The 26,352-nt window shown below is 43.2% G+C and overlaps 1 protein-coding gene across 1 annotated transcript in view; it reads left to right on the forward strand.

Annotated features, from left to right (window-relative positions):
- LOC120913907 (rho guanine nucleotide exchange factor 3-like) overlaps positions 1-26,352 on the forward strand; it is a 47,050-nt gene that overhangs the window by 3,507 nt on the left and 17,191 nt on the right. The window contains exons 2-6 of the mRNA XM_040324248.1: positions 12,384-12,435; positions 12,514-12,567; positions 17,205-17,312; positions 21,244-21,405; positions 23,709-23,771. Of these exons, the coding sequence (XP_040180182.1) occupies positions 12,384-12,435; positions 12,514-12,567; positions 17,205-17,312; positions 21,244-21,405; positions 23,709-23,771 (439 nt within the window). The remainder of the gene's footprint in view (positions 1-12,383; positions 12,436-12,513; positions 12,568-17,204; positions 17,313-21,243; positions 21,406-23,708; positions 23,772-26,352) is intronic.

Below are 26,352 nucleotides of genomic sequence, written 5' to 3' on the forward strand. Positions count from 1 at the left end.
CTGGAGTAAGGGCTTCAGCCTCTCTTGAGGGAGTTGCACCCGGTACAACCTGGTATATTATTCTGCCCCTAGGAACACCCTGACTTGCTGAATGCTCTGGGTGCTGAGGCGATGCCGAATGGGGGGCACCAAAATTGGAAATGAGATTGATAGATTGAGAACCGAAGGGACCTCTGGAAGGCGGGATGATCGGGACGTGAAGGTAAACGTCTGAAAAATCTAGGAGATAGCATCCAGTCTCCCACGTCCACTGTCAACAAAATGGACTGAAGGCTTTTCCAATCTGAGGGCCTCTATTTTGATCGTCTGTTGAACCTCTTTAGGTCCAGGACTGGACGTAGATCCCCTGTTTTTTTTTTTTTTGTACCAGAAATAAAGGGGAATAAAACCCCCTCCCTTTCTGGTGCGGAGGTACTTGGTAGGCTGGAATGTGTTCCCTGGCAATGTGCCCATGAATTTCCAATTGTGACCGGTCTTGATAGAGGATAGTGTCCATGAATCTGTTATACGAGTTGCCCATATCCGAGCGAATCTCTTGAGTCTGGTGCCCACCTGAGCTGGGTGGGCAGACGGACCCTCAAAAAGGACTTCTGCTGTTCCCCGGCTGTGATAGCCTTGGCTTACTGTAAATACATGAAGGAGGGTCGAGTCTTCCAGTCCCTCCTAAATTTCCTGCCGGGGCGGTAGGATCTAGCATCCCTGTACTTGATAGGAAGATCGCGTCTGTAAGCGGGGCCCTTCTGGGGCTCTGGTCTCCTATCGGAGGGAATCAGCCCGGATTTTCCCCCGGTAACCTTGGAGATGGCCAAGTCCATCTTTGTGCCAAATACACTTGAGCCGCCATATGGAGTTTTGCACCAGTAGATTTTGATGCTGTCTCCGCTATCCAGGGTCTCAGCCATAAGGCTCTTCCCAGTCATGAAGTCGCCCCCTCAGGAGCCGTAAGCCAACTTAATTTCCCTGCAGGGAGGAGAATATCTTCCCCTGGTCGGCTCCTTCTAGAATGGAATTCTCAACGTTAGCCGCCCATGCAGCGATAGTTTTAGCTACTGCCGCCGTGGTGATAGCCGGCCTACTAGCGTCTCCTGTCGTGGAGCAGGCTTCCTTCAGTTCTATATTGATTTCACGATCAAGAACGTCCCGGATGGTAACTGCATCTTCAATCGGTAGAGAAACGTCTCTAGCGAGTCGCATTAAAGATGAATCGACCGTAGTTGCATTGATCAAAGAATTGATCCTAGACTCCCACAAGGGGTACAATCTGCAAACTTGTTGCTCATACTGGGCCGCTTATGCGATCTCCCCCACTCATCCTTTATGAGGTTTTACAGCTCTTTGATGAAGGGAAATGATTCAGGACCCCCTTTTCAGCACCAGGAAATATTTCTGAACCTTCAGAGGTTCTGCCATAACCTCTTCCCAGCCGATCGCTTCCTCGACTGAATGGGCAAATGGTTCAACTAAAGAAGAGACAGTCCGACGCCTGCTCACACTCCTCATTCTTAGAGAGGGTTTTTGCAGCCTGGCGTAACGGCCGGGTGCTGGGCGATGTGCTTGGGGAAGGATCGCCCACAATTGATCCCTGTGCGATTATCCTAGGAGCTCAGTATATACTCTGGCCTCCGAATCCTTGGTTACTTCAATGAAGCACGAGCGGCAGGCCAATTCCCCTGGCAAGGCTGGCGCCCCGCATATTTGGCAAACATTTGCTGTGGTGCGGGTAAGATAGCTCCATCTGGGATGAAGGTAATCGTCTGCGGTGGGACCGACTATGACAGGAGTGGCTGTGACGCGAGCGGCTATGCCTTGATTGAAGAAAGCAAGAGGGTAACCTTGAGTGACTTCTTGCGCCTTCTGCCGGAAGCATGGCTAGAATCTCCCTCTGTGCCGCAAACTTGCGTCTTTTGACCCGATAGGGCTACCAAAACTGTAGCGTCAGTGGCCAAGCTCTCTTTTTTGTCTCTTCTCTACTTACCACCTTCTGGACGGCCTCTATACCTGGTCAGCTGATGGTGGTCTGCGAGGGCAGTGGCCCCCATGAGGATAGCAGGGAGACAGCCCGGAAAGGTGGAAAAAAAGAGAGAAGGGAAAACATTACAATATGTCCCCCCCCCCCCCCAACATTTCTATTTATTAAATATAATGATTTATATACATATATCTATCCTTATTTTATTTTTTATTTTTTGGATTATATTAATTGTTTAATTATGGATATACTTCCTCCTACAATATGTTATAAATTAATATATAAATGTATTATATCTTCTATCCTATTTGTTCCTATTTCTTTTTTTATTTATTTTTTGTGTAATCAATTGGCCCAGGCTGAACTGGGACGAGCCTGCACACACCTGGTGCAATCTTCACTCTGAGTAGAGCAGAGCAGCAGGACTGCAGCCAGAACTACAGAGCGATAGGACTGTTTCCTTTTTTTTTTTTTTTTTAAACGGCGCCGCCATTTGGAAGAGGGCAGAGGAGACCGGCGGCATCATCACTGAGCTGCGTGCATGCGCAGAGCACTGAGGGGTACGCGACGGTGACCCAGAGAGTATGGGGTGTCAGAGGAACCACAGGGCTCAGCAGAGCTGAGAAAAAAACAACAGGCAGGCAAAGGTACAAAACAGACTAACCTTAGGTGGCAAATGTAATGATACAAATACCTTTGTGGAAGCACACACTGCACTGGAAGGAAAGACAGAGCGAAAGTGGGGACCACTGCGAGATTTGAAGCTTCTTTAAAGCTTGCTACAGATGCCAGTATAATTCCAGAGCCCCTGAGACCACCAGAACGGGGGTTCCCACCATAAAGCTCATTTAGAGACTGTACAGGAGGGACTTCCAAACAGGAGAGGCTGAACCTGCTGGGGCGATCTGCGGTAAGAGGCATGCTTCTTGCTTGTTCGTCCAATCTGTCAGGTGAGGATAAAAAAAGAGAATGGTGCGGGGCGTCTCCCCTTCAAATTTATAGCTAACCAATCCTGTCAGGTTGTGGGGGCAGAGTCACAACCCAGTGTGTGCTGCCATGAATGCGTCAGGAAAATACAATTTATTGAGTTTCAATTTTGAAGTCTATATTTATAGACTGCAAACAAAAAAAGACACATCGACTTTTCAGGGCCTCCATGGACCTTTTTCCCTAGGTGAAAGACAATGATGGCTGTCACCTTTGGGAAAGGGGTCCATTGATGTATTTTTGTGAAAGGGGAACCCATGAAGTGTGGTATCTTTCCATATGATTGAGCTACAATATGTCTCCTATGGGGCTAGAAAGCTACAGTGCTGGGTGGATTGGACTGATTTGGTTATGTGATTAATGGACAGGAAGTCAGCTGTCCGTTTTGACAATTTATAACTTCCCAAAACATAATCTTTACTGTTTCTTAGATCTAAAAAAAACTCTTAAGTACTCTCACGTATTATCAATGAATGTTTTTTTACTGATATTCTGTTTAACATCATTTTAGCTGTTCAGTGTTAATGATCACCAAAAACACAATGTCGCTAATAAAAAGCTGGATACGTTTGTATGAATTATTGTTGCTACCTTTGTCTGAGAGAGACTAGTGTAATAAGCTGCTGGCTTGTGCTTTTGAATGATGGCAGCTGAAAAATAACACTGCCATTCACAAACACCAGCTAGCTACTGGTGTAGTATATAGTTACATAGTCTGGTTTAAAAAAGTCCATCTAGTTCAGTGGTCTCCAAACTGTGGCCTGGGGGCTGGATGCGGCCCTTTCCTTGTCTTTTTATCTAGCCCTTGAGGCATTATTTCTGCCACTGACTCCAACAATGGGGCACAATTTCTCCCGCCGACACCAACAGTATGGAACTATTCCTTCCACCGACACCAATGATGGAGCATTATTGCTCCCACTGATACTAACTATTTCTCCCCCTAATACCAAAGATGGGGCATTGTTTACTCCCAATGGGCACAGTCTGCCCCCCCCCCCCCTAAAGTCAGTTTTTTACTGACAGTTAACTGGTCCTTTTTGTTTTAGAAAGTTTGGAGTCCCCTGCCCTAGACTGTTTATTGAGCCAGAAGAATGATTGTGTGCCTGGCTGCTATTGCACTAATCTAGGAAAGGAACCTGGGACAAATCAGCGGGCCCCTTTGGGGCTGAGCACTACAGTAACATGCAGTCTGAGAGGGCAAGAATAACAACTTCCAAGAGTGCCTTCCCACAAAGTGTTATAAAAAAGTCCTTTTTAAAAGCAAGCCTGTCACTTGGATTATTGTGTTTATATGAGAAAAGGACCTAAAAGTACAAAATTCTAGATGCTTATATGTACTTAGTTCTGAAGTGCTCCATGGGGTCCCTGCAAAGACCATCAAATTGGAAAGCCTATATGTTCATCAGGCATTGCAGAGTGCTGTGCTAATCTGAACGTGGCATGCATTTATTGGCCTGGGCTAGGCACTCATGCCAATGGCTTTCTACCAGGTGAGCAATAGCAACTCAGTCTGGTTGTTGGCAAAAGTAAACTCCGCTTTTGGATGTGCTTTGCCTCCAATGTCCATTTGGATGCTTTCTAACCAAGCCCATAAAGATAACCTTCCAGGATAAAAAAAGATAATAATGGTAACCACTGCTGGCATCTAATTTTGGAAGCTGTAACCCTTACCGTTTTGCTTTACTGTTTAGTGGATCACTAACCCAGCACTTATTTGTGGGGGAAAAAAAATGAGCACTGCATTTATGAAGTCCTGGAAAATAGAAAGGTGACTCTGTGCTCTTGATGTAGCTCAACATGTAGAGTGCTTGTCTTGTAGCTTAAAGGTTGTGTGTTCAAATCTGCATGCCTAAAACCCAGTTTTGTATTTCATGAGCCACCAAATGTTTTTTTAAAGGAGAAGTCCAGCCTGAGCTTTTTAGGCTGGACTTCTCCTATGGGTCACAGGAGTGTAATTCGTTTTGCACTCCTGTGACCCGTTTTCAGCGGAGAGCGGTCTGAAGTCTGCTCTCCTCTGACGTCACTGCCATCAGTCGCGGCAGCACGTCATCACGACTTCCCAAGTCAGGATCAGCCAGCTGCCCTGATTGGTGGCAGTCTCAGCGTATCAGCAAGCCGCTGAGACAGCCTCTCCCCGCCCCTCCACTGCTCAGCTCTCGGGGATCTGTGAGAACCGAGCCAGCGGCGATGTTCGGTGGAAAATGCAGTCAGCATAGAAAATATCACCAACAGTAGTTAAGGACAATAAAACATATGTATAGGGAGGTTACAAAATATAGTATTGTCAAATGTATTTTAATTGTTCTCATCATGTTGTATTTGGTATATCATTGGTATATCATTCTATAAGTTCTTTTGCTGGCTAGAGCCTAGAGCTGCACGATTCTGGGAAAAATGAGAATCGCAATTCTTTTGCATAGGATGAAGATCACGATTCTCAAAAATGTAATTATTTAAAGTTATTTTCAACACAAAACGGAGCTTATGTGCTTAAACACAGTATATGTAAATCTGACGGACTGTTTACATGTTACATTTTAAAAGCCGCAGCAAACCTGCTGACCTTACATGCTTGCTAATGTGACAGAACAGCTCTAATTTTCACATTTAACTAAATGTGAAAATCAGAGGTGTTCTGTCACATTAGCAAGCATGTAAGGTTTGCTGCTGCTTTTAAAATTTAACATGTAAACAGTCAGATTGACATATACTGTATTTTAGCACATAAGTTCTGTTATTGTGTTGAAAATAACTGTGAAATCTAAAACTCCTTTGGGTGTAACAAGATGTCCACTTGCCCCCTTCTCACTAACATTACTGTGCAGGAGTGTGGGGTGGAGCAAGATCACTTCCTGACGAGACAGCCCGGTGTACCAAGATGGCCACCGCTCCGGAGCTAGGCTGAAGCCGGGGATTTTCCTATGGCCGCACCCAAAAATCGCGGGTCATCCAGCCTGGAGATCGCACGGGGGGGGGGGGGTGAATCGAGATTGCGATCTTTTCGCGATTAATCGTGCAGCTCTACTATAGCCTTTGGTGCATGGTGTTGGTATGCTGCTGTTGAATGCTGAAAGCCCTGGATTTCTTTGTTCGAATCTGATGTGGTAACAGTAAAGTGTTTGGTGGACCACTAAATGTTTTTCAATTGTTTCCATCATATCATCTTCAGTAGATGGTTCTATAGAGAAGTTGCATTGTTGGCTAGAACCTGTGGTGTGCGTTGTTGGTGTGTTGCTGTTGCATGCAAAAAGCCCTTGAGTTCTTAGTTTGAATCTCTGATGTGGTAATAGCTTTATGTTTCAAAGGCTTAGAGTGTCCAGATTCATAATATTGGTGCACTAGCAACTACTTCTGACGTCTTCTGGTACCGTGGCGCGACATGAACGCTCCTGAAATTTGAATTGGAGGCTTGTAAGTTCAATTACCATAAATGAGCAAAGATGGTTCCTCAAAATAGCACCAAGGCTTTGGGGTTGTTGGAAGGGCGAATGGACTTGTAAAGTCTGTGATAAAGTGGTCAAGACTTGACTAAGTTGGTGTTTCAGACCACCATCAGTTGGACTTGAGTGAACCTGGGCAGGTATACTGTGAAGGAGAAGGGCATGTTCATGAAAAATATGAGTCACTGGTAAAATCACAAAAAATGTCTTCCTTGGTCTTGACATGTTTATGTGGTACTTATTGACTTTGTAGGTTCATTCCTACGCTTTCAGCACCTAACTTTCTATGTTCACGTTCCATTATAGGGCACAGTATCCACTTGTGGTTTTCATTCACATGGTTTCAAGGACTCCCACTTCATGGTTATATAGCTGGAATTCATTTCATTGAGACTTCATTCACATGGTGCCAAGGTCACCCACATCATGTTAAGGTCCGCTTCTTAACCTCTCTTTACAAAGAGACACCCCTTTGCCACCAGGCACATAGTTGCTGTTCTGCCCCAAAAAGCTCAGAGTAGACACATGTTTGATATGCTTTGGGAATTGAATGCATGGCCTTCAGATTCCACATTCACCGCCCTACGTATACCCTATGATTAAGTGGCGTGCACAGCCATGATACGCGTGAGGGAAGTGAGCTGTTGGTGACGTTGTCTCCGCTCTCGGCCGGGAGTGGAGAAACTACTGTGTTTGATGTCTGATGTTTGAGATCCTTAACTGAAATGTGAGTGTTTACTATGTTTATATTAAAATGATGCTGACGTTTTTACACTATTGTGAGCGTTATTCATTCCATATTTGCCTTATGGGGAGTCATTGATTCAAATGAAGAGGGGCTTGTACACTGGCTAAGCGCTGCCTTTGTGGAGTGAAGGTGATCTGCAACGCTGCTGCAGTTGGAGGGAAAGAGGAGCTGCCATTGGGATTTCACATAAGGCTTACTAAGCCTCTTAGAGGTAAGAGGCTGGTGAGACTGGGCACGTGGAGAGTGAAGCTAGTTCTGAGCACTGCACATTTGGAAAACGTTGTGGACTTTACTTTTGACATTTTTTTTTGCATGTTTGGATTTTTGATCCTGAATTTTGGAATTTTGCACTTTTAATGTGTCTTTGCACAATTGCATGAAGATATTTATTGTTTACATTGGACTCATTTTGCACATTTAGTGCCGTTTGCTGAATTTTTTTTCAATGTATGGATGCACCTGATTAGCACTTATTATCTATCATGCACCTTATTGCTGCACATTTTTGATGTTGTATTTTGTCATGCACTTCGTGCACGGAAATTGCATGGGAGTCCAAATGTGCGCCGTCGTTTCTATGCGCTTATTCAGGAAATCAGATACGCCTGGATTTTGGCAAGATGCGACCGACGTAAGTCTCCTTACGCCATTGTATCTTGGGTGCATATTTACGCTGGCCGCTAGGGGCGCTTCCGTAGATTTACGCGTCGAATATGTAAATGAGCTAGGTACGTCGATTCACGTCGCATTAAGCTACGCCGTTTACGTAAGGTGTACGTCCGGCCTAACTTTACCCCTCATAAAGCAGGGGTAAGTCTAAAGATGCGCCGATCTCTCTGAATCTGGCCCTTATTGTTTGTGAGATCAGCGGCATACACGCAGGGCCATAGTCTCAGATGGTGGGCAGGGCTTAAAACTAGAGCTTTAAAGCCGTTGTAAACCCCCATCTACTCTCTAAACTATTACTATCTTCCTAAAGACAGTGTCCCGCTGCATCCACCGATCGTTATGTAATAAATGCACTTATTATTATTCCGATTAAATCCTTACTTTTGTCCTTTCGCTTCCTTGTACTATGCCAGCGCCATTCTTCTTTTGGTCTTCCGCATCTGCTGCTGTTAAAACTTCCACCCACAGTTGATTACGATCGCTGTAATCCTGTGCGTGCGCACTACGACAAATATTAAAGCCTCTTCTTCATCAGTAATCCAGGCTTCCCACTCTGCAATATGAATATGCTTCCTGGTTTCTCTTGCGCCACTGCAAAATATCGCGTGATGTCGGGGCTGACGTCAACAGCAGGAAATGACGCAGCCCCGACATAAACAGAGCTATTGACCGGCAGGGTCTCGGCTGACCGGATTACCGATCAGACGGCGCATGCGCAGAGTGACGTCACCACTCGGGATATCAGCGATATCTCGAAGGAAGCAGGTAAGACAAAAAAAAAAGACAAGACGAATTGAGGATATTAGGATGCCTCTAGAAATAGAGAGAACAAATTTTAGGTTTACAACCACTTTAAAGCGGAGGTCCGCCTAAAAAATGAAAAGCCAGCAGCTACAAATACTGCAGCTGCTGACTTTTAATATTGGGACACTCACCTCTCCAGGGTGCCCGCGACGTCGGAAGCCGATCTGTTGCTCGGCTCTTGGCTGTTGCTGCAGCCATCCTCGTTAAGGGAATCGGGAAGTGAAGCCTTGTGGCTTCACTTCGTGGTTTTGTGCTGCGCATCCTCACTGGTCCCTGCTGTCTTCTGGGACCTGTGTGTCTCCCAGAAGATAGTGGGGGAGGACAGAGTAGGCGCTGAGGTGATCTATTCCCAGAAGTGGGAGCAAATATCTGTTTTGCACAGATATCTTCTCCCTCCTCCCCCCTGAATTGTGCCAAATGTGACACCGGGGGGGGGGGGGGGGATTCCAAAAAGTGTAAGTTCCATTTTATCAGACCCTAGACTAGTCCATCACTTGACCTAGAGGAAATTCCCATTTGGTAAAACTGTACTTTCAAGAGTCCATTGCCTTGAACCACAGGGCACTATCTCAATTGCTGCCTACAAAGTGCAATAACCCATAGCAAATGAAAAGAAAGTATACGTTTTTGCAATTTTTAAAGGTCTGAAAAGGTGGTTACCTGGGGTTTCAAACTTGCAAATATTTTACTTGCTAGCCCAGTGTCTTGCATACAATGGCACTGCCTCAGATGTGGATGTGGTTCAAATTTAGACCTTTAATCTAATGGAATACCATATGACTAGTAGATTAATCTTCACATCATTTATTAAACTGCTACCATCAGACCTAGACAAATCTCTCACTCGGCCTAGAGGATATTCTCATCTGGCAAAACTGTAATTTCAAGAGTCCATTGCTACAAACCACAGGTGACTATCTCAACTGCTACCTACAAAGTGCAATAACACATAGCAACCAACATGGAAGGACACCTCGTCTCAAAGTTGATTGGTTGCTGCAACTTTAATAACTTAATCTGAAAAGGTAGCCACCTGAGGATTTGAACTTGTAACCATTTATTTGTTAGTTCAGTGGCATACATACAAGGGTATTTCCTGTGATGGTAAGTGGTTCTTGCAACTAGAGCTTTAATATCACAGAATAACATATGACTAGTGCATTAATATTCAAACATTTTACTAAATTGCTACCATCAGACCTAGACTAGTCTCCTACTTCGCCTCCTAAGTGCACTTTCAGGACTTCATTGCCGTAAACCAAAGGATGCCAACTCAGCTGCTGCCTACAAAGTGCAGTAACCCCCCAGCAACCAATTACCTAGTCTGAAAGCCAATTGGTTTCTTTGAGTTTCTGCAATCTTAATAAATAAATCAAAGCATGAGACCTCCTCAGGATTCAAACTCGCAAAGCATTGCATTTATGTTACTACTGCCCAAAACCAGTAGTTGTATTATCAATACATATCATATTAGTGGCTTCATATCTAAACATGTTACTGAATTTCGATCCCCAGACTTGGACGAGTCTACTTCTTCGTTTACTAAAAGATATTCTTTTCTGGTAAAAATGTAGTTTTACCAGGCCATTTTCTTAAACCACAAGGCACAATCTCAACTGTTGCCTACAGCGCATCTAGAAAGTATTCACAGCGCTTCACTTTTTCCACACTTTGTTACAGCCTTATTCCAAAATGGATTAAATTCATTATTTTCCCTCAAAATTCTACAAACAATACCCCATAATGACTGAAAGACGTTGGTTTGAAGTCTTTGCAAATTTATATAAAATAAATCACATGTACATAAGTATTCACAGCCTTTGCTCAATATTTTGTTAAAGGGGTTGTAAAGGATTTTTATTTTTTTTTCATAATAAGCATCCTTTACCTGCAGACATTCCTCTTTTCACTTCCTCATTGTTCGTTTTTGCTCAGAAGTTGCTCTATTTTTTTTCTCTGTTCTGTTCACTTCCTGCTTGTCTGATTGTTACTCACCATCGTGAAGGGAGGCTTTACTGCGGTGGTGAGTAACGTGCTCACCCCCTCCTGGGAACTACATCTGTGCGGCAGGATGCTCTCTACGTGTTAGAGACTTCAAGGAGGTGTGAATTACTGGGCGTGCCGCAATTCATACTGGGAAATGTAGTTCTTGCATGAACGAGCGATGCAAACCAGGAAGTGAATGAGAGAACACAAACTAGAACGCCGGAGGTGATATAGATGAAGGAATTTAATAGGTCATTACTCGTTTTTTAACAGAATCATTACACTATTCTGTCTGTCTACCTTGCAGACATTAATTTTAGGAAAAACATTTTTCCTTTACAACTATTTTAAAGCCCCAATTGCAGCCTCAACTGTTTTTGGAGTATGATGCTACAAGCTTGGCACAGCTAATTTTTGGGCAGTTTCTCCTATTCTCCCTTTGCAGGACCCTCAAGCTCCATCAGGTTGGATGAAGAGCGTAGGTGCACAGCCATTTTCAGATGTCTCCAGAGACATTTAATCATGTTCAAGTCTGGCTAAGGTCATTGTCCTGTTTGAAGATGAACCTTTGCCTCAGTCTGAGGTGCAGAGTGCTCTGGAGCAGGTTTTCATCAAGGATGTCTCTGTACATTGCTGCATTCATCTTTCCCTCGATCCTGACTAGTCTCCCAGTTCCTGCCACTAAAAAACATTTCCACAGCATGATGCTGCCACCACCATGCTTCACTGTAGGAATGGTGTTGACCATGTGATGAGCGGTGCCTGGTTTCTTCCAGACATGACGCTTGCCATTCAGGCCAAAGCGCTCAATCTTTGTTTCATCAGACCAGAGAATTTTGTTTCTCATGGCCTGATAGTCCTTCAGGCGCCTTTTGGGAAAACTCCAGGCAGGCTGTCATGTGCCTTTTTACTGAGGAGTGGCTTCCGTCTGCCCACTGTACCATACAGGCCTGATTGGTGGAGTGCTGCAGAGAGGATTGTTCTTCTGGAAGGTTCTCCTCTCTCCACAGAGAAACACTGGAGCTCTGTCAGAGTGACCATCAGGTTTTTGGTCACCCTCCTGACTAAGGCTCCTCCTCCCGAACGATCAGTTTGACCGGACGGCCCGCTCTAGGAAGAGTCCTGGTGGTTCCAATATTCTTCCATTTACAGATGATGGAGGCCACTGTGCTCATTGGGACCTTCAATGCTGCAGAAATTGTATGTACCCTTCCCCAGATCTGTGCCTCAGTACAATCCTATCGCAAAGGTCTACAGACAATTCCTTGGACTTCATGTCTTGGTTTGTGCTCTGACATGCACTGTTAACTGTGGGACCTTTATATAGAAAGGTGTGTGCCTTTCCAAATCATGTCCAATCAACTGAATTTACCACAGGTGGACTCCAATCAAGTTGATGAAACATCTCAAGGATGATCAGTGGAAACAGAATGCACCTGAGCTCAATTTTAAGTGTCATGGCAAAGGCTGCGAATGTGATTTTATTTTTTTGTTTTTTTATTTTTAATAAGTTTGCAAAGATTTAAAACAAGCCTCTTTCATGGTGTCATTATGGGGTATTGTTTGTAAAAACAATTTAGAAAAATAATGAATTTAATCCATTTTGAAATAAGGCTGTAACATAACAAAATGCGAAAAAAGTTAAGCGCTGTGAATACTTTCCGGATGCACTGTATATGCCACAGGCATATTCTCAATGCCACAGCCTCTTGCAGGCTGGGACTGCTACAAGGCAGGATGCTATAAAACTAATATTCCATCTGTTTGCCTCCTACAGGGCTCCAGTACAGCGAGAGCGATCCTATACCACTGGGTCTGAGACCTCGGGGGTAAGTAGTTAGGGGCACAGTGTGGGGCACAGTGCTTAGGAGTGTATCTAATGACTGCTTTATTTTTTTGGGTTTTAGCTGAAGAGGAGGAAACATGGAGACAGTTTACCAGCCCAGGTCACAGATGAAAAGGTGAATAAAAATGATGCTGCCGCATGACTAGCTTCACTCCCAGAATCTTCTGCTATCTGCACACTGGCCCTACTCCCAGACTCCTCTGCTTTTTTCACACTGACTCCACTTAGAGAATCTCCTGCTGTCTACAGACACACACTGGCCCTAGTCCCAAAATCCTTTGCTTATTACTCCCTGGCACAATCCTTCACAAACTGGCGCCACTCACAGGAAACTATACTTAATGCAGTTTGCCCTACCCACATACTCATTGCACACTGACTCTACTCATAGAATCCTCCTCCTCACTACATAGTGGTTCCACTCCCAGAATCCTCTGCTCTCTACAAATTGGCTCCAACCCCAGAAACCTGTGGTCTTAATTTCAGAATCCTCTGCTTTCCGCAAACTGACTCCATTCCTTGAATCCTAGGCTATGTGCTCTATACACAATGGTTTCAAACCCAGAATCCTCTGCTCCTCTCAATTACACAAAGCAAAGTGTAATGATCAATAGCAACAACGCCAAAATCTTCCTAACATCAATAATTTAAAATCTGGTTGCTATAAGCTACTGCACTTTGCACTGTGTTTCTAAAAAAAGTCCCAGATCGGGTTTGCATCTTTTGTGTAATTTAAAACAATCGTGTGAAGTCATCTCTATGTTTATATTAGTTTATATGCACATCATGTAATTGTTGATAAAAGAGGTCTCTAAAATTAGTGTATTTCTCTTAAATTCATATCAGGGCTTCCTGTATAGTTTTGTGCAGTTCTAGAAAACTTCAAAAACCACATCCTTCTTTCAGAAATGCACAATTCATGACAAGTGAAGCAAAGTTTCAGCTGCTTGCTGTTTACCTACTCTATCCTTATGAACAAACCCATCAAGGTGAAACACATTTAGGAAATGTGTTTTTTTCGGGTGAAGATTGCATGTATGCAACTTCTTTATTAATAACAGAATATAGTAGCAGGACAAGCTAACTATGGAGTTTGACTCTCATTCTCTTTTATTCAGTTTGCAGCTGCTGCTTAATACTGGATGCTGCACCTTCTGATGCACATTTCCTCTGTCACTGCACCTACTCAATACATCCACAACATGCCATTTAGATTGGCAGTGCCAGCAGATAGATTGCATCCCTAATTACTGCCTTGTTAAAAAAAAAAAAATATTCAGTCCTGTAATCCTATACCGATTCCATTCCGTAATCTTATGCTCACCACATATTGGGACCTGATAAATTATTAAAAGTACTTGGCGCACGGAAAACTGATTTATAGAATGTGACAAATTGTTTTTCACGTTGAACTGTGTCTAAAGCAGTGGTTCTCAACCTGGGTGCTCCAGTTTTTTGCTACCTCTTTTCCTGCCAGCATTGCTGTTTGCCGGTGATCCGCCGATATAGTTCCAGCTGACGTGAAAGTTCCTGCACAGGCGCAATCTGATCTTCCGATCTTCCAGCTGACGTGAAAGTTCCTTTAAGGACTGCGCAGGCGCAAACTTGCCAAAGGAAATCTCCGTACCTCGGCCGGCATCCAGGGCGACGTGGATTTTGAGGAAAGTGGCCAGTCGGCCTCACGGCTGGCTCCGCTCGCTCGGCCTCCTGGCTCTTTTTTTAACATCCTCCAAACCACGGGGATGTTAAAGAATGAGCCTGGATGCCGGGCGAGGTTCAGAGATTTCCGTCGGCAAGGATTGCGCCTGCGCAGTCCTTGAAGGAACTTTCTTGTTAGGGGAACTTTAACGACAAGTCACCGGCTCAAAGCATAAAGGGGGAAGCAAAAAAAGGGGGTAACTAAAGCGCTAGCCAATACTAACAAAGTGAGGGTGAGAAAATGTGCTAACAAAATAATAATGAAAAATCAATGCAGCTCAAATCTAGATTGTGCTAACAACAAATAAATTGGGATGAATAAAGTGAATGATGAGCGCAAAAATAAATGGAATAACACATCAATAATGTGAACGATTATAAAATGAAATATGTAAGATCCTCATAAATTGAGAAACTAAACGCAAAAAACACCAATCACCACTAATAGCTAGTGGCAGCTAAAGTGTGCAATCAAGAGTATTGATACAATAAAGTGTCCCAAAATGTGATATATAATATATATAGTGTCCCAAGTGACAGCAATGCAATGATCCGTGTATGGAGGCTGGCAGCGATTAAATATTTCCAATACAGAATGATGTAAAATTTCACACGGCAGGTGGGCTCACAGAGCGCTTGCCTCCCCCACATGAGAAACCAGCATAGAAATCCTCAGATGGGATGCCTGCAAACTTCTCCTTTCTCCGATGGACGACTGTAGTCAAATGGACTCTCTCCAGAAACGTGTCCTTCTCACTGTGTGTAGTTCCAGGCTTCACAACCGGCGGTTCAACAAACAAAGTCCTATAGGAGGGAGCGTAGAAAGGTCCTGGAATCCCAAACATCAGAAGCAGCAGCAGAGGATGTGTATGTACCCAGTCTATGGTACTACAGCAGAATGCGGTTCCTAAAGGGGGAAGATTCAGATATAGACTAAAGAGAAGAGTGGCAGGTTAACCAGTCGTGTGAGGAGGAGGGCAGAATTTTCGTGTCATATTATATACCCTTTAACCATTCTATGTTTGCCTTTTTTTGGCTTCTGCCATTAGACAAAAGTCTGTTTACATCTGCCGCTCCATAGAGGTGAATGGAGGGTCTGATCGGGTCGGACCAATCGTGTGAAAGGGGCCTAAGGCTGCTTTTACACTGATGGTCTGCAGTCTATTGCGGCACAGTGTACCTGTGGTTTTCCCGCCGGTTAGCTGCACTTTGCCATAGATGTCAATTATATCCTGCAGGTGTGGTGAAAAGCCGATTGCTTCCTCTACCGCCAACTTCATTTACAATACTGATGCTCTCGGATGGCAGGTCGGCAATCTGGGCTTGCCAACCAGCCATCCCAGAGCAGGAGGTCGCAGGCCACATCAGAGGGCTCCGCGGGCCACATGTGGCCCCCGGGCCACTGGTTGGGCACCCCTGGACTAGTGTCATGAATGTCACGTCTACCTCAATGCGGGTGGTCAGACACTATAGCTAGCTACTGTGTGCTTCACCTATAACAGCCCCCTTTTCCCTTAAGGCAAGCAGGCCTACCGCTATTTGGTGGTCCCCATGACTTATACACAATGCTATAGTGCCTGGCCACCACACCATGGCAGATTCGAACAGAGCAAACAACAGACTATTTGCAGTTTAGCAGACAGATAGCGTGGTTCTAAGACAGTCCAGGTAAAAGGCAAGCTGAGTTCATGGAATAGTCCAAAATACGATCCAATGACAGTCTAGGTAAAAGGTAGGCTGAGTTCAGAGAATAGTCCAATATCCAATCCGGGTCATGCACAGGGAAATCCAACAGCAAAGCAAGGCAGACAAATGGGAAACTTGATTAGGAACAATGTAGGTAACTCTGTCTCTATCACAAGCAAGGGATAGAGTGTTCGGTTTGCTTATAACAGGTGACTGACCAAATCAATCACCTTGCAAGTGAACACAGACGGGGAATGCAACAGCAACACCCGTATGCTGGAATGAGGTGCAGGGGCACTAAGTGATCCTGACACTAGTCGCCGGTGGTACATGTCTTGTTTTGCATGGTGTCTTTGTTTGAAGGCAGCCAACTTTGCAAAGAGTGATCTTTGCAGTAAGCCGCACAATAGGGACATAATTAAATCTCACTCCAAATCTGAGACAGACAGACTGAGGCAGCCGTGCATTAGAGCTCACGCTGCAGATGTGATGCTGTAGATCAGTGGTCTCAAACTTGCGGCCCTCCAGCTGTTGCAAAACTACAAGCCCCATCATGCTTCTGCCTGTGAGAGTCATGCTTGTTACTGTCAGCCTCGCAATGCCTCATGGGACTTGAAGTTTTCGCAACAACTGGAGGGCCACCAGCTTCAGACCCCTGCTGTAGACACAGGGACACCTAGGCAGCCTTGCATACCAGGAAAAGCACTGTTATTTTTTCAGGATGAATTTAACACAAAATGTACATGTTTCAGGGTACTGCTCAGGCACAATATATTACCAAATGTTCCCTATAGCTTTCATTTTTTGAGTTTATGTCACCTTTTAATATGATTTTGTGTTCATTGTTTATTTGTGTGACTTTAGTATAGCCACCCTCCTAAAGAGATCAGTGTTACTAGGGTTGCATTGATGACGAGTATTTTCACAAGTTCATGTACTCGGAAAAATGCTCCGACACCCAGAATTAATGGGCTCAAATTGCACTGCAAAGAATCGCATATGATTTGAACAGGAATGCGATGCAATTCCTGTCGCAATTGCATGCACCGCTTCTGTATGAACCCAGGCTTGTCTTAGTGACTTTAGCCTGGGTTTACACACGAGCGGTTTGTGAAATCACATGCCATTCGGACAGGAATCGCACCACATTTCTGTTCATAGCTCTTGCGATTCTTTGCAGTGCGGTTTAAGCCCATCATTTTGCAAGGGCCCAAATCACACCATAAAGGTATTGGTACTCTGTATCGGCGATTACGTTACTGGTACTGCTACTCGCCAGTAAAAAAGCGCAACCCTAAATATATTACCAGAAAACGTTTTTTTTGCTAACAAGCTGTTGTCAGTGTTTTCTTTTTGTGTCACTCGTAGGAACCCAGTAACAAGAGAGTTAAGCCTGTCGCCAAGTCTTTATCGGCCAACAGTACTCCACAGCAAATGAAAGTCACTCCACTGAAGAAGCTCAGCTTATCCATCCAGGTAATAAAAGGCACAGAAAGGGGAATTCACTAAAACTTGAGGTGCCAGAATCTGTTAACTTCTCCCTGGTGTTTCTGTGCAGCGGGGGCTGGTCGTTTTTGAGGAGCTTTTGTGTCAGATGACCCTAGTACTCTGCTTGTTTGGGGGTTCTGTTGTTTGGCCATATATGGTACTCCCAATTATCGGGTGTAACCATTATAATGCGAAGATTGTGGAAGTTATTCCCTCTTGCTATTAACCATACCTACCTTGTCTATTTAAACACAACATTTCAATTTACTAACTATCTTGGAGCTAGATTTTCTGTATATCAAATACATTTTCTAACAGGACTATTTGACTCTCTTGTTTTTAGCTACATTTTATATATTTTTCTACTATACATCACCTTAAAGTTTTATTTTCTAAATAGGTTCCTTTAAGCTAGTGCATTGTTGGTTCACTTATCTTTTCTTTCGATTTCCCTTCTAAGTGTTTTTTTTATTTGTCTGAATTTCTCACTTCCTGTTCCTCCTCGGTAAGCTTGCCCCCATCATCTGAGCCGTTCTGGCTGGGGGTTAGTCGGCGTGCTCGCCCCCTCCCTTGGGACTACATCCCTGCGGGGAGACGCTGGGATGATCTGATGGTCTCCTTAAAATGGACCTGTCACCATCTCTAACAGACTGACAGGCAAAAATACATGGTAAATATCGATGAGCTTCGTATTCGAGTCGAACTCACATTCGACTCGAACATCGTATGTTCGTCGAATTATGAAAGTTTTGGGCAGTTCCCACCAAATTCGAGTGGCGTATCACGGCCCATAATTCACTGCGGCATCGCAGTGCATTGCTGGCTGATGATTGGCCAAGCATGCACTATGACCCGCATGCTTGGCCAATCACAGTGCGCAAAAAATGGAGAGCCATAATTGGCCAAAGCCAGGGTGGCTTTGGCCAATTATGGCTCAGGGGGTTTAGTACACGCCCCACACTATATAATGCTGCCTGGAAGTCGGCCTTGTGTAGTGTGTTGGTGGTTTACAGAGAGAGAGTGTCATTTTTTAAAGTTAGATAGAGCAGGCAGGCTAGTCAGAGTTACAGTGTGTAAGGGATATATATGCATCCCAGGTGTTGTGTGTGTGTATATATATTTATACACTGTATTGAGTTTAGATAGATGCGCTCTTCCTAATATACTGACAGGCAGGCAGGTGATTGTGCTAGCTGCATTTTTTTCATGTGGTGTACTGTCTGTGTCCTCTGTACAGTGTGCACCTAAAGCTACGTCAATAGATTTGCTGGTGTTTCTCATATTAATTCCTAAAGGCAGTAGAGCTGCACGATTCTGGGAAAAATGGGAATCACGATTCTTTTGCTTAGAATGAAGATCACGATTCTCAAAAAAATGCATGGTGCTTTTGTTGTTAGCATGCATTTTTGTGATTTTTATTTACACACGTTATATATATATATATATATACATATATATATATATATATATACATATATATATATATATATATATATATATATATATTAGTGTGTAAATTAAAAAAAAAATCACAAAAGCACTATGCATTTTGGTGCAGCAGCATTAAAAAAAAAAAAATAAAAAAAAAGGCCCATGCACTTTGGTGCTATTGAGGGGTGACAGGCAGTTCATTCTCAAATTAATAGGATGTTCTGCAGCAAGGCACATACTCTGATGCATCGCATAGATGTGGAGTTGAACCTTTAAAACACAGTCAGGAGGCCGAGGGGCATCAAAAACCACAGCAGTGATAGCTGATAGTAGCATGGCTGTTTTGTACAACGTCACTACAGTACTACCCTACCTCACTGCACACTCACTGCTGTGCTCCTCATTTCCCAAGACAAGCGCGAGACACTGTCTGTGTCTCTGCACCGCCCATGCCCAGCGGTGCGCCGCTTCATGCATTGAACTGACGTCAGTTCCAGTTGCTGACGTCAGTTCCGATATCCGCCATTCGCGACGGCTACATATAAAGGTCGTGGGTCATCCCGTGTGGAGATTGCGGGGGGGGGGTGAATCGAAATTGCGATATTCTCGCGATTAATCGTGCAGCTCTAAAAGGCAGGGATCTTCTTTAATACCACAGGCAGGGGATCATTCTGCAAGTATTTTCACGTGGTGTGCTGTGTCCTCCACATAGGGTTGCCATTCCTCAAGCCAAACCCGAACATTGTAGTGGCGCACAACATTTTTTTTTTTTGTTAGTATATGTTATAAGATTGTGAAATACAAGACCTGGGACACTTGGTTGCCTCAAGGAGAACAGTAATGTGTAACGCAGTAGATGTGGCCTGTGTTATGCATGGAATAGAGGGGTCAGGGATATTTACTGTGCAAAATGCAGGGGACAGGAGTGTAGAATGCATAGTAGGAGTCATGAGTACAAAACAAAAGGGTACAGCAGTCAGGGGTGTGTGACACAGTGTAGGGGTAAGAAGAGCACAAAAGTCCCCCCCCCCCCTGCAAGCAATACTCTCCTCCATGTTACCCTTTTATCAAATATCTCAACTCCCTCTCCTGCAAAAATAAAATAAAAAAGCCAGCACTAATCTTTATGCTCACTCTCCACCCCACCAACAAAAATTATTTCTCCCCCTCCCAGAACAATTCCCCTCTCAAAACAAATCCTCTTCCCCCTTCCTCAGCACAAGTCCTTCTCCACAATCCCCAGTCCTAGCCCCCCTTCTTCCCAATCCAAGCACCTATCCCTGCCCCCCTCAATTCCCCCTCTTAATAGAAATTCTCTTTCCCAACCAGTACAAACCCTCCTTCCCCCAATACCCCTCTCGGAAAAAATCCTCTGCCACCACCAAATCCTACCTCCCAGCATAGCTTCCCATTCCAGTAGAACACCCCCCCCCCCCCAACAAAAAAATCTCTTGTGGTATAAATCTCTCCCCTCCTCCCATTCCCCCACCAAAAAAAAAAAAATTCACTCCTAGCGCAAACCTCTCCCTTAAAAAAAAAATACGATTTTTTTCACTGCTTTGTAAAATTGTTCTTAGGAAAGCCTAGCAGAGGAGTTAGGAACAATTATTGAAGAAGAAATTGGTGAACTGAGCACCTACTGGTGATTAGTAAAAAGAAAGTAGTTAGAGATGTGACCAGCAAATAAAGTTAGAGGTGTAGATGGAACAAACAGTGCGCAGTGGTTAAGAAGGAAATCCGACCGGGCTTCCCTGAAGAGTATTTTACGTTTTTCCAGATTTACTCCCCGAGGTTAGCTTCAAAATTTGTTCTACTTCTGGACTTAAAGATGGGCTTTATGGATGTGGGGAACAAGGTCCTGGGTTGGGGGGGAGCTGGTGAGTGGGATAGTGGCATATTTCTTCCTTTTTTTTATTCCTTCTTTTTTTCTACTTCTCTGTGCTGTTAATAGGGGGGAGTTTGGGAAGTTTTCAGGTTCTATCCCTGGCCACCTCCATAAGACTCCTTGTCTTCCCTCCTTCACCTCTCTTCTTTTTATACTTTTTATTTCCTTATGCAGTATTGGACCAGTTCTAGAGCATCGATGTTTGCTTAAATAAGTGTTAGGAGTTACAGAATATTTATTACCCAAACTTTACTTGGTTGATAATTTTAGCTTTTTTAATGACCAAAATAGAATTTTATTGAAATGCAGAGATATGATGTCAACAAATACAGAAAAATTTGAATATCTCTTAACTGTAACAATATTACATTATTTACTGGTTTATTGATACTTCATTGAACATAATGCAAAAGATGAACTTTACACGATTTATTTTACTCTCCTTTTGGATCCAAATTGCTCCAGTAAAAAATGGCACAAGGGGAGAACATACAGAAAATATAGATGAACCAGATTTTAACAAGTCTTTAGTGATGTTGCAGCTGCTGTTGGGGACTGTAAACCTAAAGCAAAATGTTGACTAACAGATTCCAACCTCTGCAGCGTTCTATAGGTTGTTGCAATGACAATCGGCTTTTCAGCTTCTACCCACGTACAAGGAGCCGAGATTCAGCATCAGCTAAGAAAAGGAGCAGCAAGTTGTGGAGTGAGACCTATGACAGTGCACGGGAGGAGCTGTCCACCCGGGAGATCAAACGTCAGGAGGTGAGATCCAACTATACCATGAATACTGTTACAAATGCCAGTTACATTTTAATGGTTTATTAAAGAGTATAGTTATCCTAAACTAAAATGTGATGGGCCCCGTCAACTATGACCTAACCTTTATTGATTCTTCCAGAGTCAATAATATCCTCTCTGTCTCCCACTGTGGCCTTAAATGTAAACCCAACATTTCATGCCTGTTGTACCATATACTTGTATGAAAAAGTATCCTCTTCTTTACTTTTGTATGGCTTTCCTTGTGTGAAATCCCTTGTGTACCTGCCTTTCTGCTTTCCTATTAAGAACTGACCACACTAAGCAGGAGAACACATCATGGTCAGTTTTCTAGCTATGCTGGGAACTCAGCCTGCTCTCTTCCAATAAGTCTTGTCCTGACAACCCCCCACACTCCTGCACAGCCATTCACTGGGAAGCTCAGTGTACTGCTTCTTCTTTCCCCAGCTCTTAGGCAGATGAGAACAGAGGGAATGCGATCACTTATAAATGGGGGGGGGGGAGGGGCAGTATTCCAACATAACGACCCCAAACACACCTCCAAGACGACCACTGACTTGCTAAAGAAGCTGAGGGTAAAGGTGATGGACTGGCCAAGCATGTCTCCAGACCTAAACCCTATTGAGCCTCTGTGGGGCATCCTTAAACGGAAGGTGGAGGAGCGCAAGGTCTCTAACATCCACCAGCTCCGTGATGTCGTCATGGAGTAGTGGAAGAGTACTCCAGTGGCAACTTGTAAAGCTTTGGTGAACTCCATGCCCAAGAGGATTAAGGTAGTGCTGAAAAATATCGGTGGCCACACAAAATATTGACACTTTGGGCCCAATTTGGACATTTTCACTTAGGGGTGTACTCTTGTTGCCAGCGGTTTAGACATTAATGTCTGTGTGTTGAGTTATTTTCGAGGGGACAGCAAATGTACACTGTTATACAAGCTGTACTTGTGATGTACCGCAGCAAGGTTCAACGGAAGTGGGGACAGGGTACTTGTCAGAAACAGGTACCCGCTCCCCTTGAAAGGTGCCAAATGTGGCACCAGGGGGGGGGGAGCAATCGGATAAACGGAAAGTCCACTTTTGGGTGGAACTATGCTTTAAAAGCGGTTTTGTTCAGACCCCACTTAAACATCTTAATTAAAAGATAAAACGGCAGGAGACAGATTGTCATGTCATCATTCACTCTACTTCAGCAACTACTATCTTTTGTTTTTCTTTCATTATGTTGTGCACTTATGAGCACTTTTTACTGCTGCTATTTAGATGGCAGGGACCTTTACTTACAGTAGCACCAAGATACTCCAGGAGAGTTAAACAAATATATATCTAGTGTTGTAGACAATGCAAATTTAGCAGTTTCTGTGTAGTTAATTATCTTATACTTCTGCATTGTAAGTTAAAGGGTCACTAAAGGAAAAAAAATGTTTTGCTGAAATGACTGTTTACAGGGTATAGAGAAATAAAAGTTAACTGATTCCTTTTAAAAATGATTAAAAATAGATAAAAATCAATCATATAATGTGCCTGCAGTTTCACTTTAGTTTTTAAACTGGTTTCAAGTTTCTGTGAAGTAGAGAGAGACACAGAACAAAAACAAACAAATCCAGGGCAGTGTTTTGTTTGAATGAATCTGATTGGTTCTGAGGAGTTTTAGACACACAGCTTGGACCACAGTGAAAAGCTGCCATGAGATTTTTCATAAGGAGCCAGACAAGCAGGAAGTGTGGAGATCACAGCAGAATTACAGCAACTTCAAAGCAAAAACGAACAATGAGGACATGAAACCAGGACTGCAGTAAGGTAAAGGAAGCTATTTAGCTAAATAAATATTTTCCTTTAGTGATCCTTTAACTCTAATTTAGCATACATCCATATGTACTAGACCCCTTGTAAGGGCCAGTTAATGCCACATTTTCTGCATTACGGATGCGTTTTCCATGTGCGTTTACATGCGTTTTTTTCCCCTCTTTTTTCTTCCTCTCAAGTAAGGAAATGTGTGCTTCGGTGTTTTTGATGTGTTTTGTCCCGTTCCATACAGAAAAAATTAAGCATGTTCTACTTTTGTTGGCTGCACTGGAATGCACTGCACCGTTGTGAACTAGGGCCACGTTGGATGCTGTTCATGTGTTTTTGATGCACAATAAAAACGCACTGGACTGCATCTGGCATGCACCAGCCCCAGGTTCTGTACTTCACATGCAATATAAGTAAGTAGGTCCCAGGGTTTCTTCTGTGTAATGCATGATCTCTATTCACTCTGTTGTATATTTGACAAATATAATTTGCATACAGGTGATCTTCGAGCTGATGCAGGGGGAGCACATGTTGATAGAAGACCTCAACCTGGTTAAGAAGGTAAAAAACCTGCAAGAACAGCAGTATTAAAGATTTAAGATTGTGAAACTTCAATACAGTTCCTGTGTGTTTCTAGTCCTCCTCTTGCTTTCTATGTAATTTAATTCATAATATATAACTTTAAATTTCTCTGTAATATAGAATTAAAACATTTTTCATTTTTTTTATTTTTTCCCATACTGTGTCTGCATTGAACATATTTTCCTCTCACTTCTTGTCCCAGTGACAGAACAAGAATTGCTTACTGTGTGTCCCTGTTGGAGACATTCTCCTACTTTCCTAACCCACTGACACCATGGGAAGTCAGGGGATATCTCTCTGACAGAGCCACAGAAAGCAAATAACTTGGCGAAAGCGATCTTTGTTCCATTTAGAATTAAATAAAATGTTTGGCAGGGGCTGAGTGTAATGCTTCAGCATCTACTGAACGCTAAAGTGTCCTGTTGGGTGTTGCTGACCATTTAAATCGGGGATTATGTGGTATAGAGGAGCTCAACTAATGGCCCCTGACATCACTGCTCTGTATGTAATGCTAGAGAAGAGTATCGGGGACTGCAGACTCATTATAGAAGATGGTCAGAGTCTAGTCATGGGCAAAAATATTGGCACCCCTCAATTTCTGTCAGATAATGCACCACTTTGCCAAAATATTGTTGCAATTACAAATGTTTAGGAATTATCATGTGTATTTTGTTTATATTGGTAGGACACACAAAAAAGGAGAAACAAAAAGTCAAATTTGACACATTTCACCCAAAACTCCAAAAATAGACTGGATATGGAGACGAGTGAGGGGAAGATGGGGGGCCCCCGCCCATCTCCATACCATTGCAGGGCGGAAGGGATGTCAAAATGTCACTTTGACCCTTAGCTCTTAAAGGAACATTTTTATCTTATTTTTTATTGCATTTTAGTGTAAGTATGAGGTCTTTTTGACCCCAAATCTCATATTTAAGAGGTCCTGTCATGCTTTTTTTTCTTTTACAAGGGATGTTCACATGCCTTGTAATAGGAATAAAAGTAACACATTTTTTTTTCTGTTTAAAGAACAGTGTTAAAAAATAAATAAGAAAATAAGTAAAATAAGAAACGTGCCCTGTCCTGCCGAGCTTGCGTGCAGAAGCATACACATACGTGAGCAGTGCCCCGCATATAAAAACGCGATCGTTGGAGCAAGAGCAATAATTCTAGCCCTAGACCTCCTCTGTAACTCAAAACATGCAATCTGTACAAATTGCACCCCAGAATTCTTTGGTAGTCTTCAAATTTCATAATGCAATGCACACGGTCAAGACATCCAGTGCCTGAAGCAGCAAAGCAACCCAAAATCATTAGTGAACCTCCAACATGTTTGACTGTATCCTTGTCTTTAAAGGCCTCATTTCCTTTTCTGAAAACGATGGAATCCAAAAAAGCTGTAATTTTGTTTAGTCTGTCTAAAGCACAATCCTTCAAAGAGATTTTGACTTCCTCGGGTACGTTTTGGCAAACTCCAATATGGCTTTTTTATGTTTCTGTGTCAGCAGTGGGGGTCCTCCTGTGTCTTTTACCATAGCGTCCCTTTTCATTCAGATGGCCATGTATAGTATGAGCTGACACAGTTGTACCTTGTGTCTGAAGGCCAGCTTGAATTTGTCTGGAAGTTGATCGAGGTTCTTTTATCCACCATTTGAAACAATAATTTGTTGCAATCTTTGATCAATTTTTCTCTTCCGTCCACGTCCAGGGAGATCAGCTACAGTGCCCTGGGCTACAGCCCAAACGGCTACAGCTACAAACTTCTTGACAATGTTGCGCACAGTGAACACAGGCACATTAAGATCTCTGGAGAAGGACTTGTAACCCTGAGATTGTGCTTGCTTTTCCACAATCTTTGTTCTCAAATCCTCAGACAATTCTTTGCTGCTCTTTCTCTTCTCCATGCTCCACGTGGCACACAGACACACAACAGAAATGTTGAGTACATTTTCCACCATTTTAACTGGTTGCCAGTGTCATTTCCATATTGTCAGCACATGTTAATCGATACAGGTGAGTTTAATTACAAATTATAGGAGCATCACAAATTTTTAAATGCAATTTTGGTAAGGTGTTAATTTTGTCCAGTCCATTTTTGGAGTTTTGCGTGGAATGTGTTCGATTTGGCTTTTTGTTTTTCCACCTTTTTTTTGTCATACTAATACAAACAAAATAAATAACCATGAGAATGCCTGAACATTTGTAATTGCATCAATTTTCTTGGCGAAGTGGTGCATTATCTGACACAAATGCAGAGGTGCCAGTATTTTTGCCCATGACTGTATGCTTCAGGTGTGGTTGTAGACTGGAGACATGCTGCAGGACTCAGGATGTTACACAAGACTGCTAGAGATCACTGTTATGTGTATGAGTGCGAATATGTGTGTGTGTTTCGGTTGTAATGGATATCTTGTGCTGTCTCATATTTTATATTGAGCTCTGTGTAGTCCCCATGACCTGTACTAATTTTGTTACCCTTGGGTAATGTATCTGTGGATGTTACCTATACTTTTTTTTCTACTTTTGTAATGGTCTATATTTTGTATGTTTATGCAAAATCTTA

The sequence above is a fragment of the Rana temporaria genome, chromosome 9 (assembly GCF_905171775.1).
Source record: "Rana temporaria chromosome 9, aRanTem1.1, whole genome shotgun sequence".
NCBI lineage: Eukaryota > Metazoa > Chordata > Amphibia > Anura > Ranidae > Rana > Rana temporaria.